Genomic DNA, 20056 nt, shown 5'->3' on the forward strand with positions numbered 1-20056 from the left:
TTATGACATAGTAAAATAAATATAAAATCACAAAATGAAAGATTCCTAGGTAACGCCGGATAGCTTTTGGCTAGACTAAGAATGTACCTACTTTAAGGAATTCGTTAAGTTATGAAAATAAAATATATTTATTTTTTAATCTTTTGCTTGGTTTTGTCAATGTTTTCCTGTTCATTAATTTTTGCTCAGTCTTAATTGCAGGATTTCAATGTGGTGTTTACTGTTTATAATTTATTTATCAAATCTAAGATTTTTATTAACTAGTAGGAAGATTCGGCGTTTTTTTAATTTTTTTTTTTAATTGAATTAGAAACCATATGTCCTTTTCTAGCAAGCCCATAGTCCCATGTAACCTTTATTATATAATTCATGATCTGAGTCTCGGCGCTATTGGAATAAAATGAAAAGCATCATTGAATTAGAAAATAATGAGAACAAATAGTGAATTAATGAGGTGTCCTTTTGTAAAGCAATACATAAATTAGTTAACCTTAGGATGTCCGTTGCATACAACTTTCTTGTATATTAGAAAGCTATTTTTTTATGGAAATTGTTCCAGACGAAGCATGAAGCTATTTGAGGTAAAAACAAATTTTAATTAAAAGAAAAACTTGCTGACGATAAATCTTAGATGGAATAGGTTTTGACTTGGAAAACCGCAATTCTTTCCTCTTTGTCAGAAACATTCTTCCTGAAATGTGAGGACAAAATAAGCCAAAAGTAAATCCAAGATTCACTTTCTACTTTGGAGTCGAGTTAGTAAAAAACCCCTTGAAACTCGAACCCCCACTCTTCCTTGCATCTTCATATTTTTCCATCCCGTCGTCATTTCTTTACTACCAAATGAATGCCGATGCTTAAAATGTATAAACATTTTGACCCCTTTCTTTACTTAAAAATTCACCAAAAACCAGGAAATTAACCAATTTTAATGAAATTTTCAGTATTTATCAAATAATGATCACGGAAAATAATGAACACATTATTTTTATTTAAATCTTAATGGAAATGTTTTTGTTTAAACAAAAAATACCTTTACTAAAGTTTTGGTTTTCAGTAGTAAAAAAAAGTGCATGACTTTATTTTTTATTTTTTTTTTTTTTTTTATGAAACTAAAGCAAAAGAAAAAATCCCCTAAAAGTCTGTATTAACGAATTCGATATAACCCAAAGAAAAATTAATTTCTCAAACTACCGATATTATCATTGAATTAAGCGTCGTTTATTTAATATTTTCACACAAAAAAATTATTATTGTAAAAAATATTTCTACTTTTTTTTTTTAATTACAGTTTTATATGCCCGATTCTAATATTTTCATTGCTTGCACGAATATAAAACTTTTGGTATAACATTTTTTATATAATCTTGAAAAATAAAACTTTAATTTAAAAGCAGAAACATAGAAAAATAATTAAATTAAAAAATGGTAAAAATTCTACAAACGTTCATGATAGAAATGTGCGGATGCCCATCTGGGAGTAAAAAAGAAAAAAGGAAAAAAGCCCCCCCCCCTACCTTCTTTTAACTACCTGACGTCATTTTCAGACAGCCGTTCGACTGAAGTTTTGGGTTTCCGTATAATTTATGAGACGAGGACGTTGTTTTCTTTCGGTTGAACAAAGGGAGAATCTCTTGCTTTTGGAAGCTAATTTTTCTTTTTTTTTTTTATATCTTAGGACTTTACTTTATTAATTATCTTAGAAAAATACACAGAAAACTAATTATCTTTCAAAGGATTTTTATTTAACTTCAAAATTTAGTTGAATTAGTTAGCTCACTGTGAAAACCTTTTTTCATTACTTTTTTCTTTCATTACTTTTTTCTTTCATTACTTTTTTTTTTCATTACTTTTTTTTTCATTACTTTTTTTTTCATTACTTTTTTTTTTTTCATTACTTTTTTTTTTTTCATTACTTTTTTTTTTTCATTACTTTTTTTTTTTTCATTACTTTTTTTTTTTTCATTACTTTTTTTTTTCATTACTTTTTTTTTTCATTACTTTTTTTTTTTTTTAATCTTTCAAATACAATCGAAAAGTAGTCGGAAACCTACAAAAATTATTAATAGGCTTTCTAAACTGTCCCTCTATCTTTATTCCACCATTTTTGCCCGTACCTACTATCAATAGATTTTTAGGGTTGGGCTCAAACATTGCTAATTGATTGGATGAGAAAAGTGTAGGTACAGTGCCATTAAGTTGAAATAGATTTAGGTACATCTAGTCTTTACTCTCAGGAGTGGATGGGGGCTTGAGGAACGTCCGAAGTTTACCAGAAATGAGTGAGGATTCTAATGTACTCCTGCTTCAAGCTTGAACCCTATTAGTAACATGTTATAAAGTAAAATACATTTTATTTTTATGGAGGTCAAGCGCGAGCGGAGATCGCACGATAATCGTATCTCTTTGATCAACATGAAGTATGTGTGTCCAAGTGCCTTGGGAAATGTAATTTCTGGATGTATATATGGTTTTAGAGGATCTCCAACTCTAGAATTATGTGAATATTTTTAGCTAAGAGCAAAATGGTTGAATCGGAAGAACAGACGACTCAAAGTCCGCCGCAAACTATATCAGATAAAAAATTATTCTATTTTTCTAAAAATATATAAGACTCTATAAGCATTTCATAAAGTATGTTTTATAACGGTGAAACATTATTCATTAATGACCTCCCCGACAAAATTGCCTCCGAGATGGCTATATATGCTGATGACATCATACTTTATAACAGGCATGACAGGAAAACAAATGAACACATATCTAAAGAAGTGGCAAAAACACTAGAGGATAACCTCCAATCTGTAGTTGAATGGGGACAAAAATCGATGGTCGCATTCAATGCTGCCATGACTAAACTGGTTTCATTCAATAATTACAAGAAACCTTCTCTGCCACCAATAGCAATGGCCAGTGACTCTTTATCTGAGAGTACATCTTTCAAATTGCTTGGCCTAACGTTCACAGGAAACATAAGTTGGAACAATTACATTGAAAGCGTTGCCAGGGCCGCTGTAAAGAAGGTAGGCTCTCTCTACTGTGCTAGAAAACTACTAACACCCGAAAGTATCCTGTACCTCTACAAGGCCACCATTCGCCCATGTATGAAGTATTGCTATCACATTTGGGCTGGTGCATCTGCTACTAGTCTCTCGCTCCTGGACAGGGTTCAAAAGAGAGTCGCAAATCTGATAGGCCCTGAACTGGCATCTAAGCTTCAGCCTCTGTCCCATCGACGTAATGTTGCATCCCTCTGCCTGTTCTACAAGTATTTTAATGGTGAATGCTCTGGCGAACTGCAGGCACTTGTGCCCCCACGACGTAGACACCCTCGACAAACGCGACAGGCAGCTAAATCCCACCCCCACACAGATCCCTAGATCTAAAAGATCTTTCTACTGCAGTAGTTTCTTCCCCAGAACCGCTGAACTCTGGAATTCCATTCCAGGCCACTGCTTCCCCAACTGTACTGACATGCAGAAGTTCAAGTGTAACGTGAACCGACATCTTGCTGCCCAAATCCCAACATAGTACCCCAGTAGTTGTTGCCCCTGATAGTAGCCCCCTACACCAAAGTGACAATGTGCCTTGTTTGGGGTGAAAATGTAATAATAAAAAAAAAACGGTAAACACTGAGATTATAATTATGTGATTTTTTTTTTACCTGACGCAGTTTGCTGCTGATTTCGAGTCGCCTGTTCTCTTGATTCACCGCAAAATGCATATTCGGATACTGCACTTTTGTCATCGACCAGTGAATGAGAAATCTTTTTAGACTGGGGGCAATATTAATTGCTATCTAAATCTAGACTGCCCTTGGGGGAGGGGGGTTAGTAGAAACTTAGCTTGTTTCTAACTTTACCACCGTGGCAAGTAAATAAAGACCTGGGAAGAAACCAACCGCTATTAAAAGATTAAAACGATTGACTTGCTTACGAAAAAACAGAAATGCATTCTAGTTGGTTTTAATTTCGCTAAATTATTTTTAATGATTTTTAAGTTATACGCTATTTCATTTCGATTTTCAATGATCTATTAATAGTAATGCAAGTCACGCTAAGGCGAGAAACATGTGGAGTTGTCTTCTAATTTTATTAGCATAGATTCAGTTTCAATGTAAAGTTATGTATGAGTAGTACATATGTTATCCCTCAACAAAAAAGTGTGTTAGTATGTCGCCTCTAAATTCATTCTGTTTATTGTCTAAATGTCAAATGCTGACAAATACCAGCTGATAGGATTTGCGGGGGCGTTTTATTTTATTTCAGTTTCTAATTTATTTTTTAAATCTTGTTTCAAAATTTGATTTGATCGTGAAATTTCTTGCTATCTTTACCTGCGTTTTACACTCAAATTATTTGTTGCTATTATCTTTTGCTTTTCGAGACGACATGGATATATGATTAGAAAACTAACATATTTTCTTGTTTTTAGGAGCACAAATGAGCTATAATACTTGACTGTTGTTACCACCAATCTTTAAAAACAAAAGAAAAAAGAAAACAACTATCTGTAAATTTAAAGACTTCGCAATGTCCAATTTTGATTTATAACGATAAGTAAACATAAGTCAGCCATTTTTATCTTTGTTTTTGTTTTTAATGGCGTAATCGTTTGGAAATACTTTTTGAAGACTTTAATCTGGCAAATTATATAATGTAATTGCTTTTAATTAAAATTTCAGAGAAAATAGGTTGAGTAATTATTTTTAAATTAAACGAAAATCGTTTTTTTTTTTTTTTTTTTTCTCACGCATCATTGTCGTATAAAAAAATCCCTCAACCCAATTTGCATCCGTCAGCAAAAAAAAAAAAAAAAAAAAAAAAAAATGCACCGGATTTTGTGTTTTATTTTATTTTTATGAATCCATTTTATTGTCTATAAAAGAAAAGTTGCTTTTACAGATGCTGTTAACGAGTTACATTCCGAAAAGCTGCCACACAAATTCTGGTTAATTAAACAAAAAAGAAAAACACTTCATTTAAATTGTTGCTTTTTATTTTTATTAACTAGTGTTATGTTAAAAAATAAAAATTCAGTCACTTTGTTAGGTGAACATTAATTGTATAAAAATACCAAACCGTTTATGCTAAAATAAAATCGAACAAGTAAAAAAACACAAGTATTTTTTCCGTTTCAGGAATCCAAGTTTCATTTTGTGTGATCGCCTCTACTTTCGAACATCGTTTAACGAGCCATAGGGACTGATCTATATAAGCACCGAATAAAAAAATCAAAGCTACAACATAAGGCTGGCTTCTTTTTTTTTCTATTGAAGACATGTTTGTCTCCAAAATTGTTTAGTTGCACGCAAAAAAGAACGGGTGGTAACGGCAGCTTGTAGGAAGTTTTTGTAAGTAAAGGCGTTTATGAGATGAAAAGTGCCGTCCTCCTCATCAACAGTAGTTTTGTAACTAAATAACGCGAAACGAATATCTTTGCATCCCTCTCTCTCTCTCTCTTGCCGTCGTCGTCTTTCGCTTGTGTGAGGCGCACTCTCGAGCGCGAGTTTAGCAGCAAAGTCCAATATGGCGGTGGGGAGGGGGCTTTTTCGAAGAAATGCTGTCAGAATAATAACAATAACAACAATAATAATAGTGATACAACTAGGTTTTGCCACCTCATAACTTTTTCCCTGAATTTGGATATCAGTTTCAGACTTTGAACTCTTGTTACTCCAATTTTAATTATTTTAAATAAAAATATTTCAATTTGGATTTTTTTTTAGTTTTTAAAACCAAGTTTACATTCCGATGTCTTCGTAATGTTCTTAATTACTCAGCATATGGTTTCTTTGCTTGTTAACTCATTTCCCCCCCCCCCCCGAAGAAAAATCGAGACAATCAAAAAATCCTTCATTAAACACTAAACCTTAACCTTAAACCTGGGGTATCAAAACAAATAAAGAATTAGATATATTAGTAGGTACCCTCACAAAATTACTCTTCGCCATATTTAACACGATGTAACTATAAATTAATACAACTTTTGTACCATTCAAAAGAAGCCCAAAATAAACTGGTAATAATTTTTTTTTTAAATTTCAATGTACGAAGATAATGAAAATGCGAGACTAAAATCGTGTTTACATTATCGTCACCTTAAAACAACGTTCCTATATCTAGTAGCCATTTTTGTTAATGTGCAGAGACTGCAGGTGTTTAATTAAATCTACAAAAATTAGGTACTGGCAATAATAACGGAAAAAATAGGGGGATATAGTTTTGAAAGCCGGTTTATCATTTTTATTTTTTTTAATTTATTTATTTTGTAAGTTTCCGACTACTTTTTGATTGTATTTCAAAGATTAAAGCCTAAAGTTAATTTCAAAGGAAAAAAAAATATCTGTACACGTGAAAAAAGTTATAATGAAAAATATTTTCATGGCGACTTTCGGAAGCTGACAAATGCAGCTAAATCTTGAAGTTAAATAAATTCATTGTAAATTTGAAAGATATTAGTTTTCTGGGTCTATTTATTAAATAATTAGTAAGGTCCTAAGATATTGAATTAAGTAAAAACACCTTGTTTGTGCAAAAGAAATAGCTTAATTAGCCTCCAAAAGCGAGATTTTTTGCCTCTGCACAAACCAAAACAAAACGAAGTCGTCTAAGAATGGATTCTATGGAAGCCCAAAATGTCAGAAAGTCAAAAGACTGTCTGAAAATGACGTCTGGTAGTTGGTGGGAGGTAGGGAGTCCCTTTTTTTTTTTTTTTTTTTTTTTTTTTTTACTTACCACCAGCTGTGTATACGTACATTCATATCGTGAACGTTTGTATAATTTTTATCAATTTTTTTATTTAATTATTTGGCGGACGTTTAGGAAATTGACCCCCACCTTTATTTCCACAATTTACACTTTTTTTTTTTCTTATGTTGATCTCGTCGATTACAAACTTTCAGATTAAAAAAAAAATTGAAAAATTTTTTATTTATTTTTTTTTATCGTCGGGGATCAGTTTTCAGTTATAATGGTCTCCTAAATTGAACACATTGCGACTCTCACGTGACCGGTGACTATTCCCGTCCAAAAAAGGGGATTAGGAAGGGAACTTTCTTACTCCCCTCCCCTTCCACTCTCATTTATTTCATCAGCGTCGTCTCGCTTGAAAGAATCCTAACTATAAGAAAATGGCCACTCCAAGAATGGACCTTTTGCATAATTTTACAGAAAATGATGTTTTACAATATGCACAGGCAAAACATCTTGTTGCAAGTAACAAGTGTTCTTGTGGACATGCTATGTTTATACATATTTAATTTTTTATTCAATTTATTTAAATTGAATATTTTTTGAAAAGATTTTCCGGCACGAAAATAGGACATTACTGTGATATTTATTTACAGCATACTCGAAAACCTGTGAGAGTTGCAATATTTTCTCGTACTCTATTTCCAAAAGGGGGAGATACAACATGAGAAATATTTGGAATCAAGTTTCTGCTGTTATTTCAGATCATTTAAAACCATAGCAGCAAGTAGTCTCCTCTCCAAGACCAGAGATTTTGGGGAATTATATATGTCTTATTTTTTGTTACCGTATCTTTCTGTTAAGTTACATTATTGTTTCAGCTACCCGGCCGTTTTTTTGGCCGTCTGTAGCTTCCTCAGACTTTTACAGAAAAACCTATTTGCTCTACAACAGTATTGAGCACTTTCTTCAGTTTTTATTAATTACCATTTCCACTAATATATATGTGTGTGTGTGTGTGTGTTAGTGTACACTCTATTAAAAATGACAGAAGAAAATTATGCTTTGTTAGTGTTCATACTCGATATTATTAATTCTATGATTTTATATGAATATTTTATGTCTACTTTGATTTTGACTTGAAAGAAAACCTTCATTATAGAGTAAAAGATTTTTCTAAATCTGAGTTGTTTGTTTGACTTGTTTGTTCTTACTTCTCCTCATAACTTGAAATGTTTTCATTTGGGGCGAGAAAATAGCAAGTGTTTTATTTGCTAACTTGACAGAATGAAAGTATATACACACACACTGGTCTTGATTATAGAGTAAAAGATTATATACATGTATATATTTGACGGATGATAAATGTCAAAATTGACATTATCATTAAATGCTATTGGAAACTTGATTGACAGACGCTCTATTCTCAAGATGCTTAGATACATTTAAGATTATGTCCTCGTAGTGAAAACATTTAAAATGTTTTGCGTCTTAATTAGTTCATGTATGGAAGACATAAAAGCGTGTAAAAACAGTTGAATTACTTTTAACGTCAAATTAACCGTTGAACAAGGCAGACTAACATAATGGCTTTCGTATGAAGCAATACGTTGGAATGCAGACTTTTGTTACCGTGTGACCCGATTCGAAAATAATCAGATAATTTACTAATATTTTTTCACAATGTATTTATTATCTAGAGAATTCTCTACCTTGTGCACTTTCTGAAGTGATCTTAAATATTCTATTTTTATTAGCATGATGACTGCATCATTTGTTATCCACACGTTGTGTGGTGAGAAAATAATGCCACACATTCTATTTTTAATGTTTTCTAATTGAAGGTTTGTTTACCTTTGTTTCATCTTAGCATCGAATTTGTTTGTTTTTTTTCTCTTTGGTTTTTCCACTTTTAAACGGTTCTGAAACGAAAACTTCTTTTTTTTTAAAAGAGGAAATAGACTATCATTTAATTATAATATAAACAATTATAAAACTAAGCTTATTTATAATTTACAAAATGCAAAAATATTTGTATTTTGTGATAGAAATTTATTACCTTTATTTATTTATTTATTTATTTTTATATATATATATATATATATATATATATATATATATATATGCACACACAATTTTAAAATATTAACAATTATTTTCATACCTAAAGACACTAGTGCTTCATGCTTACAGTCTGTAGTGATTAATTACTGTTGGTTTATAAAATCAGAAACAAAGTCACCCCCGACTTAGCATTCTACCTCAATTCTACCGGTTAGTATTCTACCTCAATTAACACAAGAATCGAAGGAAATTAATTTCCTGCAAATGACAAGTCGACGGGCATATATAGAGTATTCAATGACTGGAAGTCGTAATATTGCATTTGTGCCACGTGTATATATGTATACTGTAAGGAAATGGCTATGATGAGTCGCATAAGGAAATGTGTTATCGTCAGGTGTGAACAATAATTTTTCTGATTTGATCTGGTAAAAACAAGTGGTTACCTATTCCCAAACTCTGCTTTGATTCTCAAGATATCAATAAATACAACATACTGAAGAAACGGTGATGGCATAGATATTTTTTGAAAAATATAACTTATTAAATGAAAATATTGATTAAACAGGCAGAAGAAAAAAAGATAATGGTGGAGAAAGTGATTTCTAGTAACATAAATTCAAAATCTAAAAAAAGATGGGTTTGAAAAAGGACTGTTTGCTTAATAGGAAAATGTAGGTTTTGTGAGAAAAACAAGTTCAAAGTAGTATGTTTATGAAGAATGACAATATTTTGATGTTGATTGAGCAAAGTGTTTGTGGATGAAAAACAATTGTGCTTATCTTCTGGATAATATGGTATTAGTTGATTTAGAATTTGATCTTTATTCAATGAAGATGAAATATTCACTTAAGTGGTTGAGATTATTAACTGTCAGTCTTATAACCAATATCTTCGTTTATATCAAAGAGATTTCGCAGATGACTTGTATAAGATTTTCTGGATGACTTGGTTCCATTGTGAGAGGTTGAATATGTTTCTTGGTGAAAATCGTCTTGCCTTAAGTTTTAATAGGATTTTTAATTTTTTTTTTTTCTCAAAGTTGGTATTAAGTTGGAGTTTTAGACATGTCTAAATGATAGCTTTAAACGATATGTGGAAGGATGTTTTGAAAAGGTAAAAATTCACTGACAAAAAAGATGCAGATTTCTTTTTTGAAGTCCTAAATATTTGAAAGGTGGTCATTGTTTCTACTGATTTTATCATGTGAAGATTTACCTGAATAGAATTAAGTTTCATTAAGGAAAGATGAGATGAGCATTCTTGTAGAAGTGTTTCCTTTGGAATTTTAGACATGTCTAATCTGGCCAAGTTCTTTAGTGTGGAAGTATAAAAAGTATATCTTCCTGTCAAAATCTCAGTTCCCAGTTTTTGGTGATTAACACTTTGACTTGGCTGACTTCATGGGAAAGAGAAATAAGGAGGAGAGAAAATGGATATTTTAGAAGTAGAGGAAAAAATTTGTTCTGTTTATAAAATGAACTTTTCTGGGTTCAAAAGTTTAATTATACTAGTGTTGAAATGGGAATTAAAAAAAATGGGAAATTTTGTGTTAACGAAATCAGAAATATTTGTGCTTGTTTTCCAATGTCAGAAATTATTCTTTTTATTTGTTTAAAACTTAATTTTCCATGGCTAGTATTAATGATGAAATGATAGATTTCTTGATTTTAAACTACCAGTAAAACTACATTTATAGATGACCCCCTTTCCAGGTGTATTTTTACATTTGCAAAAATATATGCACATATTACATGGGTTTTTACAATAATACCCCCCCCCCCCCCCCAAAAAAAAAAATCAATATTTGGAAATTTAAGAATCAAAATGGGTAATTGGAATCGGGAATTTAGAACAGTATCGGTAATTGTATCTGAATAAAAAAAAATATTGGAATATCACTAAATCATACTTTGCAGAAAAAAATTAGATTTTTAGAAAACCTTCCATTTCACTATATATTACAATGTCTGTTTGGGTTGCAATGGTCTGAACATGTAATTTCTAGAGTAGAAACAGTCTTATATTGTCAGACAGAAGAATCCTCAACACATTTCAGTAGGCAAAGACTTTGAGAAAAAAAATATTTACCGGCTTTAATAAGAATAACTTTTTACAAAAGCTTAAAACTTTATATCTAACCAGCAAAAGTCCCCGTCGTTGACTGGGTTCAAAAACAGCTTACAGAAAATGGACTCTGATTTATGAAAGTATGATAGGTTATGAAAAGGAAGGGTTGTAAAGAGATAGCTTCGAATTTGGGGGTATCAAAACCAAAGCAAAATATGATGAAAGTAAAAATAAAATAGATAAACCCCATAATTTATTATACCATATTTGTTCACACTGAAACACTTATCACAATATTCTGTGGATCTATATTAAAAAATCTTGTTAAACTTTGTGACATATTTACATTCTATGGAGGTCAGGTGCGAACGAATACCCCATAATTTTATCATACCATATTTCTTCAAACTGAAACATAATTATCAAAGTATACTTACGCAGATAGATATGAAAAGTCTTTATTAAAGTTTGTGCCTATTTCCATTCTATGGAGGCCAGGCGCGAACGCAGACCCCACAATTTTATACCATCCCTATTTAAGTTAAAACATACTTATCAAAGTGTTTTGTACATCTATATCAAAAACACTTGTAAACGTTATTTTTTTAATTAAATTTTTTATTTCCATACTTTATGGACCAGGCGCATATGTAGACCCTCACAATTTTAATGAATCCTCATTATGCCAGATTAAACATACCCATTCCTGTGTCTCGATACAGCTATCATATGTGATCAGTTTTCTATAATAGTCAACCATATAGGAGCCTATTCGTGACCACACACACACACACACACGTTCAGCTTTATATTATAGATTTCTATAAAATATTAGCAATACCACATTGTATGGATAGAAGTCATTCTTACGTTATAAAATGTTTAGAAATTTATTTAAATATTAAAAAATGTACAAATTTTATTTCCATTATTCATAGATTTTTTAATTTTTTTTTTTTTTTATCGCAAATTCTTGAAAAATCAAATGCTTGGATTTAAAAAATAATTGCCATTATTGGAATCCTTGTAAAATATTACTTCAAAGAAATTCTTTTATTTTGCTGCAGGGTTTGTTTTAAATAAAATAAAACATTATCTTTGGTATTTATGCATGTTCAGGACAAGAGCAAATCCCACAATATCATTGTAATATGCTCTAATAGAAAAAAGATTTCTCAGAAAATTTGCAAAATAAAAATCTCTACCTATTGAGAACTGGTTGTATTTACTAGCATTGCTTGGATGAAGATATTGCAGAGAAAAATGAATAAAATAACGTGGACATCCAAACATAAACAATGGTGCCAAATTTATTTTTGTAGTACCATTAGATACTGAATTATGGCCATTATAAAGTTTGTTGGAAATTAGAAAATTTTGTTTTGTGCTAAAGTTCAGAAACCAAGTTTCAGTGTCTAACTAAAAATACAGATTTTGAACAAGTGAAAAATTCTTACAAATGTAAATCCATCATAATTAATCATAATTAGATTAAGCCAACCTAAACATTGGGCAAAATCCCATTACAATTAAGAAAAAAATAAAGTACAAGTTTGACTTTTCATATAAGATTCATTACAGTTAACTCATTAAGTCTTCACAGTAAAGATCTGGCTAGATTTTTCTTTTTAATAGTTAATCAATAAAAAAAAATCTGATTTGGATCATTTAAAAATGGATGGAAACCCAGTTTAATAGTAGGGCAAAAATTTAATTCCCTAAAGTTTTTGATTTTTAAAAGACACACATAATATCATGCCCATTAAGTTGAAAAATATCAACATTAAAATAAAAAAATCATTCCTCACAGAATATAATAACTTAAGTTTAAATAACTTGAATAAAAACTAAGGACTAAGAGAATTGCATATTTATAAAGAAAAAAAATTAAATTTTCTTTACACCCCAACTTCGTCATAATAATAATAATAAAAAATTTTATCAAAAGTTGAAATTGAAAGGATTTGTCTATAGTTATTTTTTGGCACAGTAAACTGATATTTGATATATGATAAAAGGGTGGAAAATTTTATATATATGTGAAAGTGTGTGTCTGTGTATATTTCCCTATGCAATAACTCTGTCAATTTTCAGTCTACAGACTCGAAATTTGATATAAAGGGTATTGAGATTTGGGAAAATCTTTGTAATCCATTTTCGGCCAGAAATTTGGCTGTTAAGGGGTCAAAGTTCAACGATTTGACCTTTGAGAACTCTACCAAACTCCACCACCAATTTTCGGTATAAACAATTGAAATGTTAGATATAGGTTCCTTGGACATGGATCTAACTTAATAACTTAATTTGAGCCCAAAACGGTAAATGTTAAGGGGTTATAATAGAGGTCAAAGTTTCCTACTAACATTTTTTTTTTTTTTTTTTGCTCAACACACACCTCCAAACACCCGGGCAACATCGGGAAACCATGCTAGTATATATATCTCTTAGATCATTCTTAACTTTTATCTATCTTTTCATTTTAAATAGATTAAATATGGATGACATTGTGTTCATATTGTGTTGCAGATTTTATGTTCGTATTTAGTTACCTACTTCTATATATATAAAAAAAAAAAAAACACTGCTTGCATTTGTTTCTTGCAATTGACTTGCATGTTATTATTTTTATTTACTCAATTATTGAAATTAAAAAAAAAAATACAATAATGTAACATGCTAAAACTTTTTAAAAATTATAACATCAAATCCACCAAAATACATTTTAGTTTCTTTGTAGATCTATCAGCCATTTTAATCTTGGAAAAGAAAAAAAAAAATGTTACTTCATCACCCTTCTAAATTTGAAAGGTATTTAAACTGACCAATAGTTTAAAATTCTCAAAAAAAATGTATTGAAAATTTTGGAAGCTATTTACATTCAATCATTTCATAAAGCATTACTTTAAAAATATTTATAGTTTTATAACAATTTGGTTGAATTAATAATTTAATGGCCCAATAATACTGTAATTAAATTTAACTTTCAAAAGCTTATTTTAAATAAATATTTAAAAAAATAATAAAGTGAAAAAAAAAAAAATTAAAGTACTGACTTCTGAGCAATATGTACGTAAGATAATAAAAATGGAAAATGATATAGCTACACAAATGCAATCTTGTTTTGATCTCATCAGGTCATTTAATTTGCTGAGTGTGTTAACTATACCATTTTTCTGAAGTTTATTTAATTGTATATTCTTTTTGACACTAATTCTTGTCACTCACAGGAGTCAAACAATAGTATTTAATTTTTTTTTTAATCATGGGAAAAACATGAATTTTTCACATTGACTTTTTTTGCATTTCATATTTTGTGATTCAACAATTTTAAAAAATGCATATGGAAGGTTATCACCTAGGTACAAACGAATGCACAAGTAGTAAATATTTGCAATTAATGATTGGAACTTTTAATGTTAAGTGTAAAATTATTTTCAATTCTTTGGTTTTTTTTATTTTATTTTTTTATCTCTGAATTTTTTAAAATTTTTTGTTTTTAATAAATTGAATTAAAATATGGTATTTTTTAGTGGAACTATTTATTAGGGGAACTAAATTGATATAAATTTTAGCTAAAATGGAAAGATTTTCTTGCCAAGAAAAATTAGACAGCAACAATTCTGCTGATATTGTAGAGTAAATGAAGATTTGTGTCAAACTGTGGGGAAACTGGCTGGTTGTCTGGTGTGCCAGTAAAACATATTTAAGAAACCAAAACACATTCTGGTTGATTTGTGATTTTTTTTAAAATATAATTTTAAAAAAATATTTTGTTATTGTTTTTTTTTTTTTTTTTTTTTTTTTTTTTCATTATAAATATTCGGTTAAAAATAAGTTGCAATGATGAAAGACACATGGGAACTTAATCTTGATATTAATAAAATTATTAAATAAATGAGCAATGCATTAATCTCAGAAATTTTGTAATGGCTAGAAATTAAATTTCTTTGAAATTGATATTTATCAAGAAAATTAAATGCTTTTAAAAGAATAAAGTATTGTAAATCTCAACATGTTTTGTCATTACCAATCATCTTAATCTGACTCCAAAATAATTTGGCTTCAACATAATTTCTTAGTTTTACACAAGAAAATGCCTACAGATTGGAACGAGTCGCACAGTAAATGCAGTAATCAATAAGTTTCATTGAGAACAATTAAATTTAATAACTGAGGAATAAAGAGAATAAAGTGACACACGGGTTTGTATGCATCATTGGTAAATGGACTGATACTATGCATGTCGCAAAAGTACACTTAGGGTGAAATAGAATTAAAAGAAAAAACAGTGCAACAGTTGGCTCAAAATCTTGCCACAACAGAGATGGGGAGTGTCAAAGTATTGGATGTATATATGAAATCTATAAATATAAAAGCAAAAATATGTCTCGCAAAAACTTTCCACACGGGTCACAGATTTTCGCCAGATCGGTATCCTTTTAAACTTCCAATCTTCGCCCGACAAATATCGAAAAATTGGCCAAAAACGTTAATTCCTTCACCCTGAAATCAGTAGGTTGGGGGTCAGCAAAAACCGTCCTCTCATGACAAGTTCGCTTCTATGCAGGCGTCATATGATGTCGTAACCTGATTTACTTTAAATATTGGAAAAAGCGACACAATTTCGGCGACGTCGTCTTAGCTCAGTTGCTTAGAGCATGGCCTCATTATCTAAACGTTTTGGGTTCGAATCGTGGTGTGAGATGTCTTTTTTTTTTTTTTTTTTTTTTTTTCGATTTTTTAAATTTTAATATTGAAGCAGGGTTATTTAAGCCATTTTTCACATCTTTTTCAGATTTTTTAACGTTCGTTTTTCTGTTTTTTTTTGTTTTTTTTTTTTTCACTTATTCTTAGGTTTTCATTAACACCTGCCACCCCCGACCGCCAAACACACCCAAAAACACCCGGGCAACGCCGGATACCCCCAGGGATATTTAAGCCATTTTTCACGTTTTTTTTTTTTTTTTTTTTTTTTTTTTGTTTTTTTTTGTTTTTACTTTTGAAGTTTTAACGTTCGTTTTTCTGTTTTCTTTTTCGCGTTTTCTTTTTTTGTTTTTGCCATTTTTACATTTAACATCGTTCGTTTGCCTTACATTAGTTTCTTGTGTTTTTTCGATTTTTTAAAGTTTTAAAATATTTACTTTGCTTATTATATTTTGATTAACACCCCGTCCAAGCACACACACCTCTAAACACCTGGACAACGCCGGGTACCCCCCGCTAGTACAAAATACAGTCGCAAGAAAGGAGAAAATTAAAAATGTAAAATATGAAACTATGCAAAATCAATGTCACATTTGACAAAAACCTAGCATTAATAGTTATGGCTTTCATATGGAATGTATAAATCTATTGGTTTAAAGGATTAAATATAAAAAGCTATTGAACTATTAGTATTTTTAACAACCATATTAATTTGGCACATGTCACAAAAATGTGACAACATTCATATAAGCATATTGTATTTTCTCTCCAGGTACATAACAATTTATGAATTTTTACTGGATAGGGTTTTTTTAATTTTTTTCTTTTTTTAGCATGAGTATACCATACAGAACATTGTTCTTTAGGGCATAGTTTCTCAACAAGTCTGTTTACTCCCTTTGGGAGCTATACTATATTTTCAGGAGCCACATAAATCAAATTTGAAAAATAAAAGGACACAAAATTTAGAATTAGAGTTATTTAAAATATTAAATAATTAATGTCATAACCTATTTCGTGATTGTCATTTTTTTTCATCTAATCCATGCAGGATACATTTTATTTACTAATAGGGAGACCCAATGTTGAATGGTGATCAACGAATGCTTCACACTCCCATATTTATATTGTCGTCGAAATCAGTGAAATCGCCTATTTTTTTCAATCAAATCGATTGCCTGCTCTAGTGGGGGATCCATTTGCGGTGCACTACAAGGAAGCTTCAAGTCTCCTCACAGCGAATAGTCCATAATACATTGTAGTCTACATTGCACTGAAGAAAACCTACTGTTGATTTTTAAAATTATTTTTTATATATATCTTGAATTAAAATTTAAAATGCAAAAGTCAAGTATTATGCTTTAATTGTGCTCTAAACAGAAACATTCATTTCGAATGCGCTTTTGTCATATCCAAGAACCTACTGTTGATTTTTATATCTTGGGTATTTCGGCTTGTGTGGTAATAAAACTTAAATGCACTTATGATGTTGGACCGTGTAAGGCATACACTTTGGTCAAAATCGTCTGTTCCTTCTTTCATCGGATTTTTTTCCGTTATTGATACTTATCAAAGACATACTGTTACAAAACCTATCTAAAAACACTGCCAGGCACATAAAGTGCTTTTGTGTGCAATTTCATAAAAATCGGTCCAGCCATTTTAAAGTCCATAGAGAACACACTCCTGCAGACACACTAAGTTATAATAGTAGAAATGATACACTTGTTGCTTATTTGTGCTCGCAGCTTTATCAATCACTACAAGATCATTCCAAGACCAAATGAGGGATTTTTATTGAAGTGTTTTTGTTTATGGAATTATTTTTAGCTTGTAGATGTTTTTTATTTTTGTTTCTTACAAGAAAGTCACCACTTATCAAGGCCTGAAGACCACTCAAGGATACAGGTTAATGAATGGAAGATGGTAATGTAGTAATCATTAATGGTGTCAGTTTAGTAAAATCTGATTATTTAAGGGGCGGCTCAACAAGAACTTTTATACATTGGACTTACCATATTGTAGTCGACCAGGAAACAGACCAGTGGAACAGTGTTCCACAGGCGGGCAGTTCTAGGAAAGAAGCTTTGTTTATGGAATCTGCGTTTAGATTTAGGTATTTAGATAGTGGGAGAAATCATATATAGTGGTATAGAGTTGAGTGGTTTTTTTTTTGGGGGGGGGGGGAGTGTAAAAGTTTGGCAAGGGGTCCAACCCCATAAATATATTAAGATAAGGAATGAATAGGTGTTGGATGAACTGACATGAAGGTGCTATAAAGAACTTGCATTGGATTAAAGGAGCTATGATCGAAATGAGGTTGAAAAACTCTGCTTTAAGCTATTGGATTATTGTTTTCTATTAGTTTATTTTAATTGATTTTTTTTTTAATTATTTAATGTATCTTAAATGATTAACATTGGCAGTATAAAGTTTGAAGAAACTCCAGTTATGACACTGTTATATGTATGTAAATAATAATTTATGTTCGTTTTATACTTCTTTATTAATATATAAAATTGTTCTATTTTTACCAGGATAAGTGTCTGTGTTGTCATAACTGTACTTCAAGTCCATCACCTCCAAAGCCGGGAACTGGACCTTACTGCTGTAGCAGGTGTGTATCAAACACCTCACCAACACATAAAGATAAAGGTATGTATTGCTTTATTTTTATTACTGAACCTTTTCTATTTTAAGCAGTGGCATAATCTTATTGAATTGAGCATAATTTATGATATAATGATTAATAGAAATTACTTTTTCTTTTTTTTTTTTTTTCTTTTTTTACACAATTGACTTGGTTATCTGTTTAGGCATACTCTATAAACCAGGGTAGTGGGGTCTGAGTTGGAAGCAATTTACGGGTTACTCGAGTTGATGCTTAGTTAGACCTGCACTTAATTAAAATATCAGAAATGCAGAAAAATCTTTGTGCTTGTCACAGAACAAAAAATTTCATATTTGAAAAATCATGGGAAATGGTCCAGTAGAATTTTTCTTTTTTAGAAAAATCAAATTTTACAATTTTTAATGAGTGATAATTTTTGGCAATTATAGCACAGTTCCTAAATCTTGGTAGTTGAATTGTGTTGTCATCCTTGAATATGACTTTCTTCCGTGATCAGTATGTATTAGGTTGGTGCAAAAATAATGTCGTTTTTTTTGGCATGAAGTTGAACGTCAAAAAAAACGACTTGCTTTTGCAACAACCTAATAAATCAAAGAATTCTGTATTTATTTTAGTTGAATTCTAAATAAGAACCGTAATTTTTAACAATGACTACCTTTGCGTTTCAACTGTTTTCCAACACAGTCAGGATTGTACCTTAATCAATCATGTCTCTGATGGTATAGATGCAGCACTCTCCTTAGATAGTAACGCCCAAATACATGCGTTTCGTGACTTTAATGTCCCCTATAACAATCGACTTGATTTTTCAGGTTACACAGATGCCGTTGGATGCTCTACTTATAGCTTACCTATAGCCCATTCCCTCACACAGACAGTAATGTTTCAAACTAGCCTACCAGACCGTGAACCCCAACACATCTAGACCTATTCCTCACCCAGGAATAATACCCACTGTCTACTTGGAAATGCAAAATGACCTAGTGGTATCAGTTGATATCACACTTAAATAACCCCAAGCTAAGAAGCCATTGCTCAAAACAACAAAGTACTACAAAAGGGCTGACTGGAAAACCATTAGAGAACACATAAGAGATGCACCATGGACTTATCTTCTTGCTCTTCCTGCTGAACAGTGTGCCGATGAGACAACCGAATGGTGCAAAGCGGGCATTGAAGCATATGTTCCCACACGGAAGTATTATAGCAACCCCCATGATTCACTACAGATTGTGAAGCTGCCATTGCACAAAGGCAGCATGCATTCTGCCGGTTCGTACGTCATAAGTCAAATACAATAGGCAAAAATTCGTAGATGCTAGAAATCATTGTAAAAGAGAAATAGCGACAGCCAAAAGAAGGCATGCTGAAATGATCAGGGAACGCATAGAATCGCAAAAGATAGGAACTCTGGATTTCTGGAAAATCTATAATAGTGTAATGAATAAAGGGCAATCAGTAATTCCTCCACTATCCAACAACCAGAAGGTAGCATGCACGGCAACCGAAAGGCAGAACTGCTTGCCCAGCGATTTGTCTCCAACTCCATCTTAGAGCCAACAAACAACTCCCTCCAAAATTTTCCTATGCGGACTGAAACTACACTAGATGATGTAAAAATCACTCTTTCTCAGGTCCCCGATACACCTCCAAGGCGTGTGGGCCTGGTCTCATTCCTGCTATACTAATTAAGAAATGCTCAGCTGAGCTAGCCCCCATACTTTCCAAGCTTTACAATAAATGCTTTGCTGAATCTTGCTTCCCTAATAGCTAGAAGATGGCCTCTGTGGTACCAGTGTATAAGAATTCTGGTGAAAGGACTGACCCTCTCAATTATCACCCTATAAGTGTTCTCCCCCTCTTCGCTAAAATTTTTGAGACCTTAATTAATCAA

At 31.2% G+C, this 20056-nt stretch overlaps 1 protein-coding gene across 1 annotated transcript in view; it reads left to right on the top strand.

The window, feature by feature from the left end:
- LOC145259901 (uncharacterized) overlaps window positions 1–20056 on the top strand; it is a 122762-nt gene that overhangs the window by 32504 nt on the left and 70202 nt on the right. The window contains exon 2 of the mRNA XM_080117822.1: window positions 18068–18185. Coding sequence (XP_079973948.1) covers window positions 18068–18185 — 118 coding nt within the window. The remainder of the gene's footprint in view (window positions 1–18067; window positions 18186–20056) is intronic.

This window comes from Euprymna scolopes, chromosome 35, assembly GCF_053919585.1.
Source record: "Euprymna scolopes isolate OS-2025 chromosome 35, ASM5391958v1, whole genome shotgun sequence".
Lineage (NCBI taxonomy): Eukaryota > Metazoa > Mollusca > Cephalopoda > Sepiida > Sepiolidae > Euprymna > Euprymna scolopes.